At 40.0% G+C, this 23,740-nt stretch overlaps 1 protein-coding gene across 6 annotated transcripts in view; it reads right to left on the bottom strand.

Annotated features, from left to right (window-relative positions):
- Positions 1-2,830: 2,830 nt before the first annotated feature.
- The window catches only part of clocka (clock circadian regulator a), a 36,040-nt gene continuing 15,130 nt past the window's right edge, over positions 2,831-23,740 (bottom strand). For 2 of the 6 annotated variants that reach the window (XM_012855378.3, XM_012855379.3), the window contains exons 2-22: positions 17,959-18,178; positions 17,764-17,855; positions 16,130-16,189; positions 15,186-15,334; positions 15,017-15,108; positions 14,844-14,933; positions 14,630-14,750; positions 14,411-14,524; positions 14,201-14,319; positions 12,336-12,418; positions 10,378-10,484; positions 10,130-10,277; positions 9,233-9,308; positions 9,013-9,157; positions 8,835-8,926; positions 8,630-8,725; positions 7,779-7,934; positions 7,464-7,631; positions 7,135-7,322; positions 6,760-6,979; positions 2,831-3,942 (exon numbers count right to left, since the gene is read on the bottom strand). In XM_012855378.3, the coding sequence (XP_012710832.1) occupies positions 3,757-3,942; positions 6,760-6,979; positions 7,135-7,322; positions 7,464-7,631; positions 7,779-7,934; positions 8,630-8,725; positions 8,835-8,926; positions 9,013-9,157; positions 9,233-9,308; positions 10,130-10,277; positions 10,378-10,484; positions 12,336-12,418; positions 14,201-14,319; positions 14,411-14,524; positions 14,630-14,750; positions 14,844-14,933; positions 15,017-15,108; positions 15,186-15,334; positions 16,130-16,189; positions 17,764-17,783 (2,430 nt within the window). In that variant the 5' untranslated portion in view covers positions 17,784-17,855; positions 17,959-18,178 and the 3' untranslated portion in view covers positions 2,831-3,756. Of the gene's footprint in view, positions 3,943-6,759; positions 6,980-7,134; positions 7,340-7,463; positions 7,632-7,778; positions 7,935-8,629; positions 8,726-8,834; positions 8,927-9,012; positions 9,158-9,232; positions 9,309-10,129; positions 10,278-10,377; positions 10,485-12,335; positions 12,419-14,200; positions 14,320-14,410; positions 14,525-14,629; positions 14,751-14,843; positions 14,934-15,016; positions 15,109-15,185; positions 15,335-16,129; positions 16,190-17,763; positions 17,856-17,958; positions 18,179-18,762; positions 18,782-23,491; positions 23,723-23,740 lie in introns of those variants that run through there. The other 4 variants (XM_012855380.3, XM_012855381.3, XM_021312200.2 and 1 more) reach the window with 4 other exon arrangements.

Genomic DNA, 23,740 nt, shown 5'->3' with positions numbered 1-23,740 from the left:
ATTTGTTTGTTTATTATTGTAATTGCAACTTAAGGAAGGAGTTAAGGACTAATATTTATATATTTTGTGTATCAATACTTCTCTGTGCAGACACAGAAAAAAAACCTCTCACCTGGCTTATTTGTGGACAAATATGGCCGTTCTTGATTTTGTAGAACGCTATAAAATCACAAGTATATACCTATGTGTCTTTCACAGTAACAATTTCCTATTAATGAAATCCAAATTATGAACCAATTGCAGAGTTTTACCCTTTCATATACCAGTTAGGATACAACCATCTCTTCAGCGAGGAGTTGGGGAAGTAGCTCTGGTTTGTTTCTCCTGGATGTCACAATCAGAGCCATTAATACAACGGAGAAAGAATCTGATATTTTCCCATTTATAAAGGTTTGATTGCCACCGTCTTCTGCTTTGATCAGATGTTTTACATTAATCTTTATGTCTCTTGTCATATTGTCTTGTATTTTTGTTGCTCTCTTGTAGGCTAAATGAGAGCTTTATTTCTGTTCTTGGAGATCAAATAATGAGACATGTGATATTTTGTGATACAGAGCAATATGAAGCATAGAATTAAATGGTTTGTTCAGGGAATATTTAAATGTACCACAAGTTGTAATCAACTCATTGACAGATTTCATATGTGGATGACTAAAGTGCAGTCCATATTTTCTTCACACACACATATACACACACACACACATATATATATATATATATATATATATATATATATATATATATATATATATATATATATATATATATATATATATATATATTGTAACGTTGTTGTTGTTTTTTTCATTATGGAGAGACTAAAAGGTTTAGAAAAAATGAGAGCGAAGTTAAAGTGTTATAACTCAAGATAAACAGTAGGTGGCAGTAGTGGGATTTCCTAGACCTGAAAATCGTTTATAGGGGCCATATAAGAAATTAGTTATTTGCTGAATTTAATTTTAAAAACACATAGGATTTTTAATTTTATCATATGGTAAAGCTGTAACAGACAATATAACCAGGTTTTGCAGTTACGGTAAATGGCCATTTAAGTCGTAATTATTCCCATTTTCTCACATTGAAACCACAAAATAAAATCTATATTGTTGGGATAAATGGTAGATCTACACAAAACAGTCTGTTGTAACAGGACATTAACACTTGGTTATTTTGTTGTTTTGTTTTACAAATGAAAATCTGAAAGGTGTGACATGCATCTGTATTTGACTTCTTTGTTGGAAAGCTTCTCTTACTGAGAAAGACAGAGAACAGTTACTTTCTGTTTGTCACTTAAAACCATCCTGAGAGAATACATCAGCTGTAAAGCATCACATTACAAAATGGGTACATTTTTTTTTGTATGAATGAAACATTTTGAAATGGGCTCGACTTCTGCAAGAAAAGAAAAATCTCAGTTTTGGAACTAAAGTTAAACGTACGCTACATAACTAAAAGTATTCGGCCAGCAATCCAAATCACTGAGCTCAGGTGGGACTGTATTTCATCAGTTAAGGTTAGACTCCTTTAATCCAATGAAATCAACTCAATGTTACAGCAAACCAAGAGCCTTTGGACTATTTCATTCTTCAGAACAGCTTGGGTTGATAGCCCCTTCCTGCTTATAACCAACACTGGTGTCTGACCTCACAAATACAATTATTGAAGAATGATAAAAAAAAAAAAAAAAAAAAAAAAACATTTTTAAAAATCAACCCTCAAAGCTGCTACTGGTGCACACTGAACACAATGGATCAACGATGGAACTCACTCTAGTTCAAATGTGTGTGAAGACAAGACAGACAAGCCAACATATTAGGCAGTATAGTGTATATTATAGAACTAGTGGCACACTAACTTCAGGGGATGCTTTATGGTATCAGAAGACATCCTATAACAAAGGTGGAGCCCTTTGTGGCCATTCGCTAAGCTCATGGCATCCCTCCTCCTGGCAGAGGAGGCCACAGAGCTGTGAGCTACAAACCATCTGCTGGTGAATAAGATCAGGTGGTGAGGAGGCTGTCAGGATTAAGCCAGCAGAGCCAGAACGATTCCGGGTACCAAGAGGGGTCAGTAAAAGATTTCCATCCTCTAGGTCTCTAGGTCGTGTGAGTGAGTCTCAATGTCCTCGCCAGCCTGATGATTCAAACGCGTTCCAGACACTGACCACACTGCAAATGAAACCACGGTCTTCTGGGAAAAGGCACCAAGGGAATGGTTAAAGGGTCTGTTAATACTGAATCAGAACTGTGTTTATGCTGCCGTGTAAAGAAAAAAAAATGGCAGATAAAGTTCCAATATTTTTAATTTATGTGTCCTGGTGTATGTTTTCATGTATATGCTAACAGCTTTTGCTCATTTACAGACGTGCTAATTATCTCACGTTGGTTGAAGATTGCCCATAAACGTCAACTTCCAGCCTGTAACTGGTTTCTTTTCCAGCCTCGCCCCATATTTAGCGCCACCCCGTGTCCCATCAGCTCTGACCAGCTTCCCTCTCCATGCTGAATTAAAACATCCCCACAGCACGATTCTTGCAGGTAATCCAAAAAGGTCAATTTTGGACTCGTCTTATCAGACCACCTTCTCTTGTGTCCCCTACATGGCTAATAGTGCCAATGGTCGTCCTGTCAACAGATTCTCTCACCTGAGCTGCTGGTATCTGCAGCTCCTCTGAAGTGACCACAGGTTTCATGGCTGCTTCTCTGATTAACGCTCTCCCTGCCAGGTCTGTCAGTTTAGGTCGGTCATTAAGGTTTCGTGTAGTTAGATGATTGTGCAAACGTGTTTTGTAGGACATATTTCCATATGCAAAAATCAAAAGATCACAGGGTAGAATTTCCTTTTAAACATTTCTATATATTTTTTTTTTCAAATGTGGAACATAGCATCTTGAACAATTATACAGACACCAGAGATGGGAGATTGAAAGATCTTCAGAAAAGAAGTGAGACAAATAAATTAAGATATGACTGTGACGACAAAGCTTACTGCAGCTTTCATTTAGCTTCATCTTGGTAGTAGGTAGTTTTCATTTCATGAAAAAAAATGACAAAAAAAATGTGTCTGTCAGTCGGTTGATATAAACCGTGTGGAACATAAAATGTCAAGGATTAAAAAAAAAAAAAAAAAAAACGGGACACAATACAGAGCTTCAGCATTGTCTGCTAAGCAGACGCACAAACATCCCCGCGGGAGAGAGACAGTTGGAAAACATCAGCCACTGAGCATTTCAGATCTTTTTTCTTAGAATCCTTGAAAAAAAAAAAAAAAAAAAAAAAAAAAGCATATTCAAAGCTGCAAAGAAACACTATGCATTTCATGCATCATATAAAATATTAGGTCTTTCTGTTTCTGTATATTTACATTATATGTTACACATGATATACTGTACAGTTAAACTGCCATCTACACCACATTCATAAAAATATTTTCTGACCCATAATTATTTTCATAGAGAAAAACAGGAACAGCTAAATAAGACCATCCAAACCTCCGGCTGCTCTGCTCGAAGATGTTGAAGATAAAATCTTAACTCCATAGTGATGCAAAGCTAAAGGCGGAGTCACAGCGAGCCAGGCCCCTGTTCTGCTCAACTCTTCCTGTTCAGAGTTTTTTTATTTTTACAAACACCAGATCCTTGTTAGAAGAGTGGACAGCCACGCCCTCCTCCTCCCTCCATGTTCTCTGCAGAACTAATGATCACTCCTTTGTTTAAAGACTTCCATGCCTGACTTTGGTCAATCTGACTTCAGCCGGCTACTGCGGCTGAGTGGACGGGCGGTCGGACAGGCCGTCTGAGCGGTGAGCAGTCAGCTGCTGCTGCTGCTGTAACTGTTTCTGCTGCTGCTGGGCCGCCGCCGCGAAGGCGCTGTGCTGCTGCAGAGGGAACGGGGCCTGAAGGATCAGCTGGGTGGGCTGGCTTCCATGGAGGAACCGAGGAGTCTGGAGGGGCAACATTTCAGTTAGTGTGGCAGAGAAAGCTTTCTGTCGGCATTTAATGCAAGATGTTTGAGTAACATCTGAACAAAGTAGTTTGTAACCATCTCACCTGTTGGAGTTGAACAGTTGTTAACGGCTATATTAATGTTAATAAGCAGTGCTCGGATACATTCTTCTCACACCTTAAACTTTTACAGATTTTTTGGGATAGCAACAACAAAGCTTAATGTTTTGGCTTTTTTCTGACAGACAAACATAATGTAGCAAGAGATTGTGAAATGGAACATTTTAGTTACATCAGTGCTTAAAAGTGTGGTGTGTATTTGTTTTCGGACCCCTTTACTCTGATACCCCTAAATATAATCCATTGAATCCTTCAGAAGTCGACTATTTAGTAAACGCAGTCCGCCTGTGTAATCTCAGCAGGAACACAGCTGTGCTGTGAAGACCTCAGCAGCTATGTTTACATGCACAGATCGGATTGAAATGTATTCGGACTAAAGAAACAATATTAATTCAATTGTACCGTTTATATGGGCTCACAATCAATTAATCCTTTCATGAAGTGTGTTTATATGTAGCCTCGTGAGAAAATTTGGAGCCGTTCACCAAACGAATGTCCAATCAGCGTTGGCTTTGAGGCGGGTTGAGGTGTGACGCAACGAGGAGCGACAGTTCAGTCTAAAGAACATGGCGGCTTCAGCCGATGAAACTAGCGTTAGCGTGGCTATCGAGCAAGTTTTATCGGAATTACAGAGTATTTCTTTGCTGAGCTAACGAGCCTTTACCTGCAGCAGCAAGAGTAGCTTGGCTTGTGGTTGTGTTTTCGTCGTCACTCTGTTACGAGCGACGACGAATCTGATTGGTTTATTTGGCCCGTCTATCACCAACATAGGCCAATCAGCTAACCAGTATTTTCGCTCCTTCCCAAAATTACTTCAACGGAAGGTTTCCAGATGGATATGCGAAGCAAATCTATCTGGCGGAGTCAGGTAAGTTTATATGCACCTTTATTCAGAATAGAACCATTCTGACAAATATCACTTAAAAAAACATAGAAGAAGAACTTCTGTTTTTCTGAACAACACATAATAGTAAACAAAGCAGTATTATACGAGTTCATTTGTCTTTCAAACAGCCAGGATGGACCTGCACCAGGTTCTAATTACGGTTGAAACATTACTAAATATATAACAATTTTGAGCTTTTTATTTTACGAATAGAAAGGTTTATCGGGAGCTCCGACAGTTTTGCTTCCTGACGTATTTCCGCTACTCGCCAACGAAGAAATACGTCACGTTTTATACGTCGGGCGTACATGCGCACTCTGGTCAGTTTGCCACATTCAGAATAACTTGAACCTGACAAGCGTTTATATTCACGGATTATCAATCGGCATAAACCATCCCTCTCATTCGGATTACAATTTCACTCCGATTGAGCTCAATCCAATCACAACACTCCAATTGGCCTTTTATTCCAATTACAGTACTTTTGTCCATGTAAACGTTCTTTAGAGAAACTTAGTTAACAAACATCATCATGAAGATGAAGGAACACAGCAGACCGGTCAGGGAGAGAGTTGTAGAGATGCTTAAAGCAAGTTTAGAATAGAAAACCACACGAATGAAGCTCTGGGCATGGAACAAAGCGCTGTTCAATTAGCTTATGTTCAAAAATGGAAAGAGTACGGAAGACCTGCAAACCAACCAAGAGCTGGCCCTCCACCTGCACTGACCAGCTATTAGTAACCAGGGAAACAACCAAGAGGCTAATGGCAACTCTGGAGTAGATGCAGAGGTGAACCGCTCAGGTGAGCAACCCTGTTCCTTATCAAAGAGCAGCAGGAAGAAAGCCATTTTTGAAAGAAAACCATAATCCAGTTTGCATTTGTGGAAGAAGGCCGTCTCATCAGATGAGACCAACACCGAACGGTGCTGAAGGTGCTAAAGCTGGACGAGACACGCCCTCAAGACCTGTAGCTGTAATTGAAGTGAAAGGTGGTCCTACAAAATTCTGACTCCAATCCGGTGAATACAAATACACACCATACCTTCAGATTTTTGTTAAAAATATATAACAGAAAAACATCTAGAAATTTTAAGTTTCATTTGTCATTAGAATTATGGACTACTTGTGACGGTCTATTGGAAAAAATTCCCACAAGTGAAAATGAAGACGGAAATATTAACATGATGAAATGAGACAATGTTTGGAACGGCACTGTAAAAAATGTTGTCAGCTGGCTCATCTTTTATGAGATAATTTAAAACTAGGGCTAGATGATATTTCAGTAACGATATATAATCGATCGATAGACGTATATCAATGATAGAAAAAAATAGTCAATAAAAAGTTCAATACAATAACAGTTTTCCTTCCTTTTGCATTCTAGTCTTGTAGATTAATACTACAGTCATTACATCCTACCAACAAATCACAACACAGACCCAGGAACGCTCCGCACCAAGCTCCGCCTCCTTTAAAGAGTTCAGAGAGCACATGTTCTTCTTAATTTTTTAAAAACTTGCAGTTTTGGTAAAACGTTGGTTGAATAAAGGGTCGAGTTTGTATCTAAAAATGGGTCGCTAAGCAACAGCATAAAATGTCAAGGGCTGCACTTAAAATATATGTTTTGAATTTGTTGATAATTATCTATATCGATCAATATGATTTCTATTTTATCAATATGCTTTTTCTCTATATCGACCAGCCCTATCTAAAAGAGAGAAAAAGACGTGCGGCCCACTGATGAGTGATCATGCCATCTGAACTGAAATGTGAAGTGAACGATGACCCCAGCGGCGGTGCAGCGCATACCTGCAGGAACTGCGGCTGCTGCAGGGCCTGTCCTGCCTGCAGGGCTGCAACCTGGGACTGCTGCTCCTGCTGAGAAATGCTGATGGTCTGAGTCTGGCCCTGCTGAGGAGCGAAGGTCGTCACCACCTGACCCACAAACATGGTTGGGGGGACCATGACTGCCCCACATGGCATCTGTCCCGTGACCAGTTTAGTCAGCAGATGAGGAGCTGCAGGAAACCTGTGAAGCGGGAGCAGATCAGACAGTGTTAGCCTGAGCACAAGAAAACGGGCTCAGAATCGTTCTTGTCGCCACTGCAACTGGAATGGGAGCGATAATCCTAAGGACCGGCCGTAAAGAAGCAAAACTGACACCTTAACAAGCAGATTCGTCACCTTAACTGAGCAGCACGGTCCTGCGCAAACGTCGCCACAGCAGGCGTGCTGGGTCCGGTATTTTGTGCCAGGCTTGTGGAAATCTGGACCATGTTAGCTGGGCTTTGCTGCGGGATCATCATAGTACTGTAGATGGGTCCGGGGAGGGGATTTTGTTGAGGCTGCAGAGTGAGTGTCGAGTGCTGAGGCTAAAAAACGAAAGCGCCTGAATCAGTGACGCGAGTTAGAAATAAATTGATGGAAAGATCTTTAACAGTCATGGAAGGAGCAAAGGAGAATGAGTCGGAGGCTGTGTGTGAAATGCATTAAAGTTCTTAAGCTTATCGGACCTGTGAGAGCTGGGACTGGTTCTGGACTGCGTGCTGTTGCTGTATGCTGTTATGTAGAGGCGCTGCAGGGACCCCCTGGCCTTGCATGCCCAGTGACCCCCCCTGCTGGCCATAGGGAGTCTGAGCAGAGCTGAGGTTCAGTCCGTCGTCCGCTTTCTGTTGGAACATCTGAGACAAACATCTCAAATTCAGATATGAAATACAAATAAAAAGGTAGAACCATCATTCATGCATCCGAACAGCAAAATAATCACATCTAGCTGGTTTTACGTCTACTTATTTCCAGCAAACGTCTAAGCATCAATGAAGCAGCACCTGCAGACTCTGGCCCTGCACCCTCTGCAGCTCCACTTGGATCTGCCGCAGCTCATCCAGCTGCCGCTGGATGTTGTCCTCGATCACCCTGGTTTTCTTCTCCAGCTGCTCCTTCAGGTGCTGCATGGCTTCCAGCTGGTTGGAGTACTGCACCGACTGTCAAACACGTGGACAGAGAAACAATGCGGGGAGACCGAGGCGCTAAACGGCTGCTGGCTGCGCAGAGAGCAGACACGCTGCAAACCAGACGCATTCGCCCCTCAGGAACCGCTCCACGGTTCGTCACATCAGCACCACAAACTTTCAGCTATTATAATGGAATTTGATATCAGAGATAGACACACATTGTTATTGGCTTGGCTTAAAGGAACAATGTTTTGATCACCTGAATGAGGGTGAGAGTTAAGGTGAAGATTGGCTGGAATTAATCCTATTGCTGTATTGTAAGTTTTTGAGAGTTGGAACCTAAGGCCTCCTCCTCTGTTTAAGGTTGGTTTCTCTCTCTTAACGTTAAGAGAGAGATAACAAGTCCAGTTGCCTTGTTTTTTACTTTTTTTGGTACAACAGGTTTTTCTACTGTTTTACATAGAAGATTGGGACACCATTGCACAAACTGTTAACAAAATACATTGAAGTTTGTGGCTGTGGCATTAAAAACGTGGAGATGTTTAAGGAGCGTTGACTTATTCAAGACACTACACCGTATAATTCAGACTTTTCACCAGCACCTCAGTAGAGGCTCGCCTACATCTGAGCAGAAGCGAGAAGCTGAAGGATCAGAGAGAACCTCCATCTGCCCGGGTGACAGTAGGGTGCGCTCAGGTTCTGCACATGCGGCTGAAGTTTCTTACTTGGTTGTTGGGAAGCTGCTGCTGTTGCTGAGGCTGCTGCTGTGAAACCATGAAGGGCGCCACGTTCTGACCCGTGGTTTGTGAGCTCATTGACTGCTGTAGAAACACAACAGACACAAAAAAAACAGTCACCTAATATAACGTCCTGTAGCTCGGGTCGGACAAGGGCAAGGTAACTGGTACACTAGCTAATCTTTCTGCTGACCGGACTGCTGACAGACGATCTGCGCTGTGATGTCATTTCCACAGACTGTCGACCTGGTGTACTTCTGTCTCCCTGAATCTTCTTCTGCGATGCTGAAAGGGAAACAGGAGCAGATGAAGAGAAACGCATCCTCTCGGACACCTTGGGCGACGCTAAACGGCAGCGAGGAGGTGCTTACGAGCTGGGTCAGAAACAGCAGTAAGGGAGGATTTGTGTGAGCTGCGTGATGAGGCCGACGGGGTGCGGCTGTGGTTGAAACGCCCCAGGACTTCTTTCAGGCTGGGGGCGTTGGGTTGGGACTCGGAACCCGAATCCTGGGACTGCTGTTCCGAACCAGTCAGATGTTAATGCTCATCTTTATGTTTTAAAGAGTAGCACACGTTGAGCAAGCGGCTCACCTTGTCCGCTGTGAGCTCAGGGGGAGAGTCTTCAATTCCAAGCTCGCGCCGTTGTTCTGCTCGTACTTCAGCGTAGCTGTAGAGAACAGGCACTGGATGAAATCATATGTACCCCTGAGCTTAAGCACATTTTTTCTCACGTTACAACCACAAACTTTTCTGTATTTACTTGGGCTTTTAGCAGATAGAGCGCATCATTTTGAAATAAAAGAACAGTTTTACATATTTACTTCAGTTTTTCCACATAAAAACCTGAAAAGCTGTTTGTTTTAGGGAGTGTGTCCTGCTGGAAGGCGAAGCTCCGCCCCTAAAGTTGTCAGCCTCTAAAAGTTTTTTTTTTCTGTTTTTCAAGAATGCTCCGTATTTAGCTGCAAACGTTTTTTCAACCAATTGTGACAAACTTCCTCGTCTCTGCTGAAGAAAAATCATCTCCATGACTGTATATGAATTAACAGCATTTCTGTATTTAAATTGGATCTGTTGGTGTTGTAAAGTGCATTGAGACGACGTTTGCTGTGAATGGTCGCTACATAAATAAACCCTTTACACTATTTAAAACATTTATTACCAATTTTAATGGGTCCTTCCTGGTTAAATAAAGAACAAAACAAAAAAATTAATCTGATCTATTTGCAAATGGGCTGAACCAAATGGTTGCACAAACTAAAGTGGATCAGTACAGATGACATACTTTTCAGAATTGTTATTTGTGAAAACAAACTTTTGAAAAGCTCCCACTTTACCATTATACACTACCTTGTGTTGGTCTGTTGCATACAATCCCAGTAAAATACATTGAAAGGTTGTGGTTATAACATCATAAAATGAAAGTATTAATACATACATATGGGAATAATTATGGTTAATGAAATAAAAGCATGTTGCTCTGACACATACCTCACAACAGTGTGAGTGCAGACAATAAACTCAGGTCTGGAGTTCCACTGATGGTAAGTGATGTAGTAATGGGTCTGCAGCCAAATCCACTGCTGCCCTTTGGTGAGGAACCTGTAGTAGCAGGACTTTCCTTTCCCGTATTGCATCACTAAACAGGAGCAAAGAGATGACATTCGTTCTTTGAGCGCTTGAGAAGAAGCCAACAGGAGGCGATCAGGTTAGGAGGCTGCAGACAGAGGAGCACTCACAGTGCTCGTGACATTTGGCCAGGGTCTCCAGGTCATCTACGTGGTAGTAGTCATATCCCGAAGTACCCAGGACTTCAAATGGGAGGTACCCTATGATGGGTGGAGCTCTGGACAAACCAAGGCAGCATAAGTGTTTACTGGGATAAGTCATTCAGTAAACTTAACACTCAATCCAACAACTCACTATTGCTAGTTAGAGCCCATAATTCACACAGTCTTACAAACAGAAGTTTAGGCAAAAAAAATATGCCTTAGGGCGATGGGGGACACAGAACGGGGCAGAATATAAATTGTTTAGTCTTTACCAAGTTGTACAATTTTGTCAGATCTAACCTCAAGTGCTCAAAAACATAAAACATATTCCACCCTGCCATTCCACCCTTCAACAGAGAAGCCAAAATAGAGAAACTGCAAGAGGAGAAACTAAGTACGCCGCACGATTCAACAGCATGAAGAACCAACTTGTTGCTGTCAGACTAATGAGTGCAGGCGGCTCAGAGCTGCTTTTAGCTTTTAGGGGTGCATCAGAGAGCAGGCTGTTGTCTACGATGGCTTATTTTCTTCTTCTTCCTAAACTTTGATGTAGTTGACACACCACAGAGTGCTGACTGCTTTGTTACTCGTACATTTAGTATTTTTTTGATATATATATATATATATATATATATATATATATATATATATATATATATATATATATATATATATATATATAGACCAATTTACACAACTTGTGTTAAACAGAAAATGACTCAGAAAAACACAAAATTCAGTTCTATAGCCTTAAAGTTAAACTCTTTGGCAATCGGTGCATGAAAGGTCGTGCTGCAGATCCACGAGTAGACTTGTCATCTTCCGATGATGTGAAACTGGGTGAATCTCTTTTCAAATTATATAAATACCATGACTACATATTTCTCCGGCATTTTGCAAACATCTCATTATGTTTTTCTTTCTCTTTTGAAATGTTGAAACTATAAACAAACTATGTGAAAAGGTTGTTCTATCCTTTTCCCCTAAATCCTTCACATAGCACGAGGAGGCGCATGTTCAAATCTACTATCAATTTTTACTGTAGCCCGTTTAAATCTCCTTCCTGTAAAGTGTAAAAGATAATATGCTTAGAAATAAAAGTCCTGTCTTTTGACCATTTAACCTTTTTCACCATTGTGAGAGTTTTACATAAATTGGATGTGCTCAGGTGCTTTTAGTGGGTTATACAACCTCCGCAGACGGTAGTCACATCTACTGACCACCATTTAATCACGTCAATTCACTAGGCAGCAGCAGGCTGGATGCAGTTTTTCACACAGAGCTCCTCTGTTTTGGCTCTGACTTCAGTCAATAGATGACAGGTTGGGATCTGTTGGGTGCCTTTGTACATTTGAGGTTAGATTTAAATAATGTCAGCAGCTTGTAAAGACAATACCTTTCTTATGCCCCAGCAGGCAGTGCCATAACATTCATAAGAGCCCTTTCATTTTCACATGACTGTAATATACCAATAAATCTAAGCTGAGTAACTACAGTTGCTGGTGGTCAACATATTAGGAGTACGTAGAGTTAGAAAAAACAGATATACAAAAATAAAACTAGTTTTGGCAAAAAGCAACCAAGACGACTCAGCGTGAGGACGCACAGCCTGAATCGTGAGGCTGCGGCTGAACGGTTTTGGTGAGGTTTTTGTGCATCAGCTGCCGATGCATGAATCACTGTGGGGAAAATACTCGTGACTGATTGCAGGTCAGGTTGTCCCTACTGTTCTTTTACAAATTTAATTGTGTTCTCTGGAAACTCAGCATGTGCATGTATAAAAAAAATGGTTTCAAAAGTTTGTAAGCTAGGGAGAGGGGAAAAAGTGCCTCATGCACGGGACAATAACAGAAAACAGAATAAAAAAATAAATTCAGACCTACAGTGAGAATAAATAAATAAAAAATGTTTTTAAAAAATTATACCTGTGGTCCAAGAAGAGAAATTTCCACTCTAAACTATGCCTAGAGGTGAATTCCTCGTTAGGCTCCTCAACTGTACACATCTCCTGTTAGAGAGAAGAATAAATAGAAAGTTTCATCATCATCAAAATAACCCAATAAAGATGAAGACAGCAAAACAGACAACAATGCTCAATTTTGCCTTAAAGGAAACATATCATGCTTTTAAATCCTTTATTCTCACATTAAAATCATTCAGCTGCGGTCTATATAAAGAGGAACTGCAATGCTTGGTCTGAATTCCTCATTAACTTTACCGTTTAATTTTGAAGTCCTTCAGGTCGGACTTCAAAATTGCTCAGAGAAATAAAAATGCCCGATCTTGCTTAGTTGCTCCGCAGCAAATACTGTGACGTTATTGTTCAAAATACGTAAGAGAAAACAAAGAAAACTGAAGGACTTGAAAAATATTACGCAAAGCACATGGACAGACTACCTACAAAATGTCTGTATTCCTAGAGACTCCCGAGTAGACAACACATTTATTTAAAGGCTAAAAAAGTGGATTTTGCATGAAATGCCCCCTTCAAAACTTTATGAGAACATTTGGTGCATTTATTCCAAAAACATTAAAAGTGACAATATTAAAAGGAACTATACCTGAATTTATTTCATCTGGTTAAGGAAAATAATTTCTACGGAATGTATTATGAGTTAAAAGCCGTAATTTCATAACAATTGACTAATTGATTTAACCAGGATTTTTTTAGTAGGAATAAGCAGCAAACTGGGGACAAGTCAGGACAACTTTCTCTGCCAATGGCCAACGGCGTGCAGAGCCATTGATAAGCAGCAGCTCCTCCAGCCCGTGCACGACAGGGTATGTAAACAGAACAGCATGATGTGCATATAAGTGTTGACCATTCACATAGGAAAATATTATTTCTCAGAGATGTAGTCATTTTTGTCAAAGAAAACGAAGAAAAGTCCCTTGATGTTTCCCCCAGAGGATTGTGCACGAGCTGGAGGTGCGTGTTTAGTCTCGTACATGTCGACGGTTTGTCATTGGGGTAAAAACATCCTTTAAAAAAAAACTATGGCTGTATGCCAATAGAGTCAAAGTCCTGCAAACATAAGTAGTGCTCTTAAAAAAATCATTAAATAAAAAAAAGAAACAAACCTAAAATGGCATAGGCTAATTTAGGAAACCAGGGCAAGCAAACTGTCCTTAATCCTATTTTTAAATCATGTATGTTGACATGTATTCATGCTCTCATGGAAACAATTGAAAAACTAGTAAAACAAACTTTTTACCCCAAAAATAGCATTAGTTTGAGGTTTCCAAACATCAGAGGTTATAGTTGTCACAATATATATATATATATATATATATATATATATATATATATATATATATATATATATATATATATATATATATACTATCTGTAATTATGAGCTATATTAATAATGGATAAGGATATTGGCCCAAATTTTCATATCGGTGCACCAGTCTTAGAAATTATTTAAAAACTCTAAAACCTGATTTAGGTTTTTAACATCTTTAAACATTTGAATCAACAGGACGAACATTTTAAAAATCCAAAAGCCTGTTGTAGTTAGAAATAGAGGATTGAATATAAACTGATAAGTGGTAGATGCAGTTCAGAAGGCACTTCATCAGCATCACTTGTCTGGGTGAGGCAGATCAGCCACAGAGATTTGCTAAGCAGTTTCTCTGCATGGTCCACGCTGAACTGTTCCTTACAGCTCAATATAATCACACCCGTCAAACTAAACTGTCTCAGGCAACTTCTTCTTCTGGATCCCCCGCTGCAGTGACAGAGCAATAAACTGAACATGGGTGGAGTAGAAGAAACGATTCTCACCTTAAGGAACTGGGGTTTGGCAAGCCTTACAGTCGCAATAAGACACACTCTGTCCTCAAATGTCGAGTGAAGCGATCGCTGGATCACTCCTTCAAAACCATTTCTGTTACATTTAGGCACTGGTTACAAAAAGGAAGAAAAGTTCAACATAAATTTTTTTTAAAAAAAACATCGACACTGAAGGCAGCGACTTTGTGCAACACATCTTACCATTATTCAGGGATTTGAAGTTTCCGATGAACCTGACATATTCATACACGGGAGGTTCTTTGGGGTCGATTGTCCCTCGAAGCATATGGCAACAGAACTCAAGCTGATTCTTTGCTGATAAATATATTGAATAAAAGAGATAAAAAACATTTTCAAAACAATACTTCCAAGGAAAACATAGAATACTGAAAACAAACATTTGAACACAAGATAGCTTACTTTTTAGGTACTCCGGCGTTAGGGTCTCTCCTTCTGTGACATGTGAGGACAGAGCTTTGGACACATCAGAGTGCTCCCCAGAGGGCAGAAACTTTAAAAGGTTCTGATTCACCAGATCAGACTGAAACACAAAACGTGGCTCTTTAAGGTGTGCGATGTAAAAACCAAGAGAAATCAAGTAAAAAGCTAAAGCGTCTGAACAGGTAATACTCACAGGTAGGTGCTCCAGTAGAGAAGTCACATTCTCAGAAACATAGATTATATTCCCGTCAGCCATAATAGCGAGAAAAAATCCATCCAAGGCCTGAAAGATGAAACGTTTAGCTTTACTTAGCCAATTTTCTTTTCTATTAAAAGAATTGTTAAATCAGCACAAAGACATCTCACCTCTAGCATCAGCTGGGTGAACTCTTCATTACTTAGAAACAGAGGCTTCCAGTCTTGTCTGATCTCGCTTGATTCTGACTGTGCAGCGATTTCTGTTTGGGAGACACAACGTGCGGCTCAGAGAAACTCCCGGCTAAACAGTTTCCTCAGCATTCGACCCGCTTCTCACCTTTGTGTTTGTGCAGGAAGTCGATGCTTTTCTGCAAAATAGTAGACTTGTCTATCTTGCGAGTGTTGCCTGGCAACATGGTGCCCAACTCCTTAATGAGGACATTGAACTGGTCTCTGCGTTTCTTCTCAGACTTGTTACGGGACACACTGGTGATTCAAGAACAAGGACAATGAAAATTTTCAGCTTTATAACAACATTTCAACGACGTTTCAAGTAAAGCAGTCAAATCTGAGTCTACAGTTGTGACGCATGATATGAAGCTACATCCAAGCTATGATAATTGTGGCTCCAAATGATGCATCATAAAACCCCAGTAAATAGACAGTGAATTCTTATATTGTTCATTTGCATAAACTGTAATTCTTATTAGACATGAGAATTTATTTTAGTCTTTCAGAGAGCCAATCTCTAATTCACATCTCGATGCAGTGTTTTTCATTCTCCCATGAAAAGACATGGGGGAATGAAAAAGGCAAGCCTGTGTGTTAAAGTCTTAGGACATCTGCAAGTCTACCAACATGAGCTGTGAAACGTCTTAAGACAGTGTAGCTTCCAGCTTTAACATAAAAAAGATAAATCAATGTTCCGTGGGTCTAAATATGAGAAAATGGTTGGAATTTTGCGAATTTATAAAAATATGGTCATGTCTTTAAAGTATGCGTGCTGCTATTGATGTGCTCTAGTGCCACAGAGTGTAAACGCACAACAATGTGGTGAAGTTCACAGTGTTCTGCTGCATCGTGACTGGGTCCGTTCGTTTCGTTTGACATAACCTTCTTGTTTTTATTATATATACACAGTGTTTCCCCCAGCGTATTATAAGCCAGGCTTTACTCGCGCCCCCCCATTTCTTATATATTATCTGTGACATACTGGTGACCCCTTATCCATAGCCGTTACAACGACTGTCTGATGAAACAATAGTGTGATGGGGTTATTACCGTTTGGCTTTGTCCTTTTCATCCTCTTCCAATAACCCATCAAAAATGCTGCTGTCATCTCTGAAGAGTGGACAAAGCAGTAGTTTAAACACTTAAAAACAAAATTAACCTAAAAAGGGCTTTTCCGTTATAGTGGGGCACAACAACATATGATTATCATTAATAATATTTTAGTTTTCTAATGTAGATGGGGCGTTAATAGCAGCATAAGATACTGAAGTCTCATCTGTGCACAACACATCGGATCTTTAGAGTTTATGAACCAAGAGCTTAGACTCACATGTGGATCTTTTTGACAGAGAACTAGAGGTGAGCCATGCAGCACTAAGTCGTTACAGGCCACTCGCAATACACATTAAGGCCTTTTGTGCAAAAAGTTTTCACTAAACTTAATCAGCTCAGTAATCATTCTACACATACATTAGCCGACTTGTTGCAACAACAAACATGCGGATCCCAGTCCAGTGGAGAGGGTAACGATCTGCACTGGAACACCAGTTAGAGAAATCAGCGTTGAGTAGATCTCCAGCAATACTATCTTTGATATAATCAACATAAATGTATTTTTTCTTAAATACTCATTTCAGCCAAAAACATGAACTGAGCTGTTTTCGTCTTCCTAAGTTGGCACACAATAGGGCCGAACGATAATTCAATAAGAATTGATAGACGTGTGTGATGCGATAGAAAAACAAGGGCCAATAAAAGGTTTCTGTTGAAATGGAGGACCATCTATACTCTTTGCCCAGCGAGGGGGAAGAGAAAAAAGAAGCAATAACCTGGAGAAAATGAGAGTCTATATCGGCTAATGTTACCAGCTGGAGAGAATTCATGAGGGTGCAGGGATTTTAAAACAGATGAGGAGGTTGCAGGCTCTGTGCTGAACATTTAAGTTAATTCAATATAAATGAAGTTTACTTTTTGTCGTTATGTTAGAAACAGGGCAGTGTAGTACAGCTAGGGCTGGACGATAATTCAATAATGATAGATATCAATCGACAGACGTATATCGAATGTCAATAAAAAGTTCAATAGAATATCAGTTTTTCTTCCTCTTGCATTCTAGCCATGTAGGTTAATATTACAATCATTACATCCTCCCAACCAATCACAATCACAGACTCATAAATGAAGCCCCGCCCCCTTCAAAGAGTTCAGAGAGCATGCGTTCTTTTTTCTTTTTTAAAAACTTGTAGTTTGGGTAAAAAGTTGCTTGAATAAAGGGTTGAAATGTTTTGAATTACCTGATAATTATCAATATCGATCAATATGATTTCTATTTTATCGACATGCTTACGTCCAGCCCTAGCATACAATTTCAAACAGGAGCACTGCGAATACCCAGACTCTGAGTGCCTCTCCTATTTATCTAGTCTTTACGGGAAAGATAAAAAAAAAAACTTTTCCATATTATTAAAAATAATATCAAGCATTCTCCCAAGCATTGCACTGAGTTTGAAGTTTTAGTGTTGAGACAACTTTTATTTATTTATTTATTTATTTATATAAATGATCCTCAGAAGATTTAAAACCTTGATCAGGACCTCGCTGTGTAGAATAGTTGTACTGTTCGCTTCAAAATTAAAGCCACAATATTCTGTATAAAACATAAATATTAAGGAAATCCATCTTACCGGTCAATGCTCGAGGTCATTTTGTAACCGGTTCAGGGCTGCCGACTTGGAGTGTAGTCTTTTAATCGTGCGGTAGACATTTGTGAATGAACCTTTAGAAAAATAGAGCGACATAACCATTTACACTCTTGCCATAAAAATCTAAACCATTGCCAAACACAATGCAGTTGGGAAAAAGTAAAGTTGTGTCCTCACCAGAAATAAAGCCAGTCCTGTGAGAGGAAAGTGTGTATGGACGAGTGAAGAGTCTCGCTGGGTGGACTGTAACAGCGGTTGATGTCGGACTTGAGTCTTGGAGGAGAGTCGCTGAACGTTTCTACAACGAGGGAGCTGCACGTTTGTAAAAGGTCTTCAGTCAGATGAGTTTCTGTTCTCCTTTGGATGCAAGTGTTGTACATGGCAGCAACATCTGTTTCTGGAAGAGGAAAAGAGACCATGCATAAGATGAGATGTAAGCTCCAGGCATGCAACATCTCAGCTGGTAATGTTGGTGATTCAAAGATACATTACAGTGGACGGTTGAATGTGATCATTTGAAGTTTTAAAACTACACTGAGGCCTGAAAGTGAGCTGAATGATTTAGGAACAAAGTGCAGTTAAATTAATTTACAACAGCACTTCTTGACGTGCTTCTTTCTCATAGCTTTATGTATCTTGCAGTAAAGCAGCAATGAGTAAAGTTGGGTTTGCAATGATTGCAGCTTCATAGAGCTGGTGCAGTGTTAAAGAGACATTTAAGCAAAAAGAAGCAGTAAAAACGTACATAAAATGACACTGGCTTACATGTTACTTACATGTTAAAGCTTTAAAGCTAACCTGACGGACAAGGACTAGCCTCTGTATATGGAAGGCCTGGTCTAGTACCACAACACGCCTCATCCCGGAATGCAACATTTTAAACGATAAACAAAAAGCCACAGTTAAATTACTAGAATGTGTAATTGATAAAAAAAAAATCTATTAACTCAATTCAAGAACACATTCTGCAGAGACTCTTACATCTTAGTATTTGGATGATACTTGGTTTTAAAAAGAATGCCATGTTTAGTCCAAAAATATTTAAATTTAAAGTAATCTATTAAGTTCATCAACGTGTTTCGCCTAACTTGAGTACAAACATTTTCGAAGCAGCCAAGCCTGAGTGCCAACTTAAGTCTGAGAGAGAATCTATGGGGGGAACCACAGATTAGGGTGATGGCAAGGAGGCCTTCCAACCCCGTTAGCCTTAGAGCTGATCCCAAAGATTTGTTGTGAAAATACCAGAGGAAACCTTCTGAAAACAGGTCAGCAGTTATAGGGTGATTGCTGTAATGCCAGTAAACTGTTTTCTTTTGATAAAGATAATTTAACGTGAAAATATTTTATTCAATTTGAACGAAAATGTGTTTTTCAAAATTAATACTTTTTCATTTTTTTTATACATTTTGGAGAGCATTCTGTCTCTTTTCCTATCAAAAACATAATTCATGTTTGAAAAATTCAATCTAAATCTGCTAGGGGTACGTATATGAATTTGGAACTTATATAGTAGCAGTGTTTGAAAATTAGCTCATAAAAGCAAAAGTTGCGCTGTTAGTCTTTAAATGTTGGTGGAAAACAGAGAAGCTAGCTCACAGTGAAGCCATGAGTTCATGTAGTCCATACATGGCAGAGAAATAACAACATGTGTGACTAACACGTAAACTAGGCAGCTGGGCCTGAGGTTACTCAATGTTTGTATCTGCAGAGCAACGTTTTAATAACTGGAGATAATTCTGTCCATGAGTCATCAGGACTCAGTGCCCAAAAGAAGTGGGTTTTAATAACTATGCATTAGTGAACTGCAGAAGCGTGAAATGTCAACATTTAAGAAAAAAGGTATTTTTTCAGTTTGTTAAACAACTTCATGTTCTCCTACAGTTGGCTGGGAGCCGTTTCTCTCGGCTGAGCTTTTACTGTGACTAACACCATGTGCTCCCTTTCATCCTCTAAACTTGAAAACTGGCTCAGAGCTCTGTTTTTAACTGTGTTTCTCTCCTAGATGAAGCCACTAAAAGCAGCTGCTACTAGCATTTTGTTTTTACTTAACTCTTGCATAGAAAGTACTCCTGGATCAGTGCTTCAGTATTTGTTTTGAGCAAACGTGCTCTGCCTTTTTCAAACCCCCAATCGGTCATGGCAGATGTCTTTTCATACTGAGCCTGGTCCTGGTTCTGCTGGAGGCTTTTTGCTGTTAAAGGGGAGTTTTCCTCTCCACTGTCACTGCATGCATGCTCAATAGGGCATTCCTCAAATGACGTCAAAGTACTAAATTTAGAACAGCGCATGTGTCGTGGCCAGCTTGTGGTCGTACAAGCAAGGTGGTAACACTTGAATAGTTGTATGAGTCAAATAGTGAATATTGCCTCGACATACATATTATGGCAACAACAGAACACCGCTGCATTGGCATCTGCTGGAGTGACTCTCGATATGATGATCGTGACCATATGGAGTTTTTTCCATTGATTTAAGCCCAAAGGACTGCCGAGAAATGTGAGTGTTGGATACGGGAATCTGATCAAAGACACCTATGTGATCTCTATATTTTATCGGTGGTAAGGAACCAACATTTGAATGTCCAGACCTGATACCAGCTACTGCAGCTCCTGAGCAGGTAGTCTACGTTTATTTGGCTTTTTCTCAGTGGAATGAAAACATCCTACGATCCATGAGGGGTGTTCATGTGAGCTTCAGTGTTGCATAGTCTGCTTATCATCAGCAACTTTTCTCTAAAGTCATTTCCACTTTCGTCAGTTGCCGGTTGTGGTCTCTTGGGTTTGTGAAGTCACTTTTTTGGGTTTGGCTTTTTTTTTTTACCAGGGGACCCCTTTATCTGGTTATGGCGCCGCACAACAAGAGCTATTAGCAGGGCTCAACCCCTCCTCCCCCCATTCTCCACGACAACTATTTTACGAGCAGCAAAAGTCCAAGTGTGTATAAATACCAGCTAAATGCATGCATTTGTGATGATTAGAAGCAGCGTCTGTATTACAGTGTGTGTGTGTGTGTGTGTGTGTGTGTGTGTGTGTGTGTGTGTGTGTGTGTGTGTGTGTGTGTGTGTGTGTGTGTGTGGGGATGTTGAGTGCCTGATTACAGTGGGATGATTGACTTTGCAACTTTAAGTTTATTTTTGCAATAAGCCCTATAATAATTTTAAGCAATGTAATATATAAATTTTTTCTTATCAGCTGAAATTTGATTACGTTTGATCCCTTCGTCAGAGAGCCGTTTACCTCACATGCGGGTGGTTGTCAATGCTAGCTGACTGACTGTAAACACAGCTGGGCGGAGTGGAGGCGACATTTTCAAATACTGCTTTTTTTTAAAGTAAATTCTACAAATGACGACACAGAAAAGGGCTAAGACCAAGTCTTTAAAAGATGGCGAGCACGTTGCGCGTCACAAAACCAGAAAATAAGTAACGTGTGAGATCTGACATGGCACAAGAGCACCACAGTGACACAGGACCTAAAGTAACATGGCGTCGTTGATGAGGGTGAAGACAGCTAAACAGCAGGCTAAGTCGTTACTATATCTGACGTTTGTGCTGTTTCAAAGTGAGGAAACGCCAACAACGCTAAGCTCAAAGCTGTGAGCGGAGTCCTGCGTGGCCGAAGTCGTGCTTCAGGGTGTCGCCTTAACGTCAATCAGCCCGATAGCTCGTCTATTGCGGGTGTTAGCTTGTCACCGGATTACTGACAGGAGCTTGTTTACGTGCGCAACTTTTGCTGATGTGATTAAAATGTGTTGGGATTAAAAGAAAAGAAAGTATTCAGAAAGCACCGTTTATATGGGCTGAAAATCAAATAATTCGATCAAGCTTGCACCAAAGCTTTATTGAAAGTAGAAACTCCCTGACTTTAGCCGAGTTGTTGGATTTCCATAAAACAATCGCAGAAGGTTTTTATTTCTTCATGCGGTAAAAAACAACAATAAATGCAGAGGTGCGTTGGTTCTGACTGTTCTGAGCACACAGAACGGACCCACACCAGGTTCTGAGATGGTTGAGAACTCCTGCTGCTGCTGTTGAGAGAAAGGGAGGAAATTATGATCATCCATAACATGTTCTGTGCAGCACAGCGCTGCAGCCCCATCCTCCACATGCAGGCGCTGTAAGTTCATGAGTTAATGTTTAGATGGACGCTGGTAGGATTATGGATCATAAACCAGCCCTCTCAATCGGAATACAGTTTAATTCTGGTGGTAATAAATGTTGATCAAACTTTAAGTTTTAATTTGCTGACAACGTCTGAGTGAAGGTACTGTATGGGAGAGAGGAGCAGGGCTCTAAACTAACTTCTCAAGAATCAAGAGTCTTTATTGTTATGTAACCATAGAGAAATTTTAGTGAGACACTCAGAATGATAAGAGGCAGATCCAAATTAAAAACACTTACAGAAAAACAAACCATAAACATCACTAAAGGACACCTCCAAAAATGTAAAACCCTCAGAAGAAATACAAAGTATTAAATATCTTAACATCCTTTTTGACTCTTCGGATGTTTATTTTGTAAACATCCATGGAAGAAAAATACGTAGAAGGACAAATGAATAATGTACTATTTACGAAAAATGCAGCTTGTGCTGAAACTGTTTATTTCAGTCAGAAGTGGTGTTTTTGCTCTGGTTGTATCATTATACCCAATTATTTCCCTAGATGCATTAGTTCAAGGGTGAGATTCAACCAAACTGCATAGACCCCCAAGTTTTGCAGCTTCACTATTGTTAAGCCGCTGTTCATATAGCCAACATTGACTATTAAATGATTGACGTATAATCTAGTCAACATAAACAAAATTATTTATTACCTAATATTATTGTAACAGAACACCTAAGCAGTAACTTGTTTTATTAGCTCTTTCATTCCAAATGTTCCAAATGGAAATAAAACTTTTTTTTCTGTCCAATGAATCGATTATCGTAAAAGTTAATCGATTATTAAAATAATTGTTAGTTGCAGCCCTAGTATAATGGTTGGTTTCTAAAATCCTGTTAAAGTCACGTCAGATTGCGTTTTTGTCTTGCATCTGTATCGAGTGATACGTGCGTGCGTTGGTATGACAAAAGCTAACAGTTTGTCAAAGTCTTGAACAAGAGACAAAATTATCAAGGAGAGGAATAAGATTTATCATGACTTTCAGCTCTGCAGCGCTATTTTATTATACAGGTCTTGACTGTTGGTCCAGATCTGATGCATCTTATCTAAGATAACTGTTTTGTCAACACAAACGCCCTACTACACCGCAATATAACCATCACAAAAGATGGGGAGTGGTAGTAAAAAAACTTAGGTTCTCCGGACAAACGGAAGCAGGCAGGTCGACTCCGCGGTCTCAGGAGGAAAACAGCCGAGCTAATAGTTCACATTAGGATAAAACAAAACTAACTCAGGAAAACACCACATGCACGAAAATTATATAAAAACATCAGCAATATGGGCTGAAAATAAGAGATGAAAGGAAAATGGTAAACACTTTCACAGCAATATTCTCACTGCTGAGTGAGTGTTGTGCAACTGGAAGAGCGAGGCTTGTATAACCATGATGTCATCTGTGATTCACTGACCTGATGGCCCATTGACCTACTTTCCTCCTCCTCCTCCTCCGATCTAACTTAATTGCAACTCCACAGGCAACACCTTTTACTTTTCAGCAAAAAAACACAGCACTCTGTCAACATGAAAACCTTAGAGGCGCAGACTTTACCTGGCAAGAGCCTTCACACGTCCCGTGTTGCCTTTAAACCACGGGGCATACAGAGACTTCCTGGTGTCTCGAAGCCTCACCAGGAACAGATGGTCAGGTAAGTGGTGAAGATTTGCAGGAGGACGGAAATATTACACATCCGCAATCAAACGATTCCAAATAAACACGAAGAATCTAAAGAATATTCTCCTTCCTGAAAGACAACAACCGACTTATCTTTTTTTTTTCTTTTTTTTTTTTACTGCTCAT

This window comes from Fundulus heteroclitus, chromosome 9 (genome assembly GCF_011125445.2).
Source record: "Fundulus heteroclitus isolate FHET01 chromosome 9, MU-UCD_Fhet_4.1, whole genome shotgun sequence".
NCBI lineage: Eukaryota > Metazoa > Chordata > Actinopteri > Cyprinodontiformes > Fundulidae > Fundulus > Fundulus heteroclitus.
Note: the sequence above shows the minus strand (reverse complement) of the source record. Positions and strands in the feature narration are given on the sequence as shown.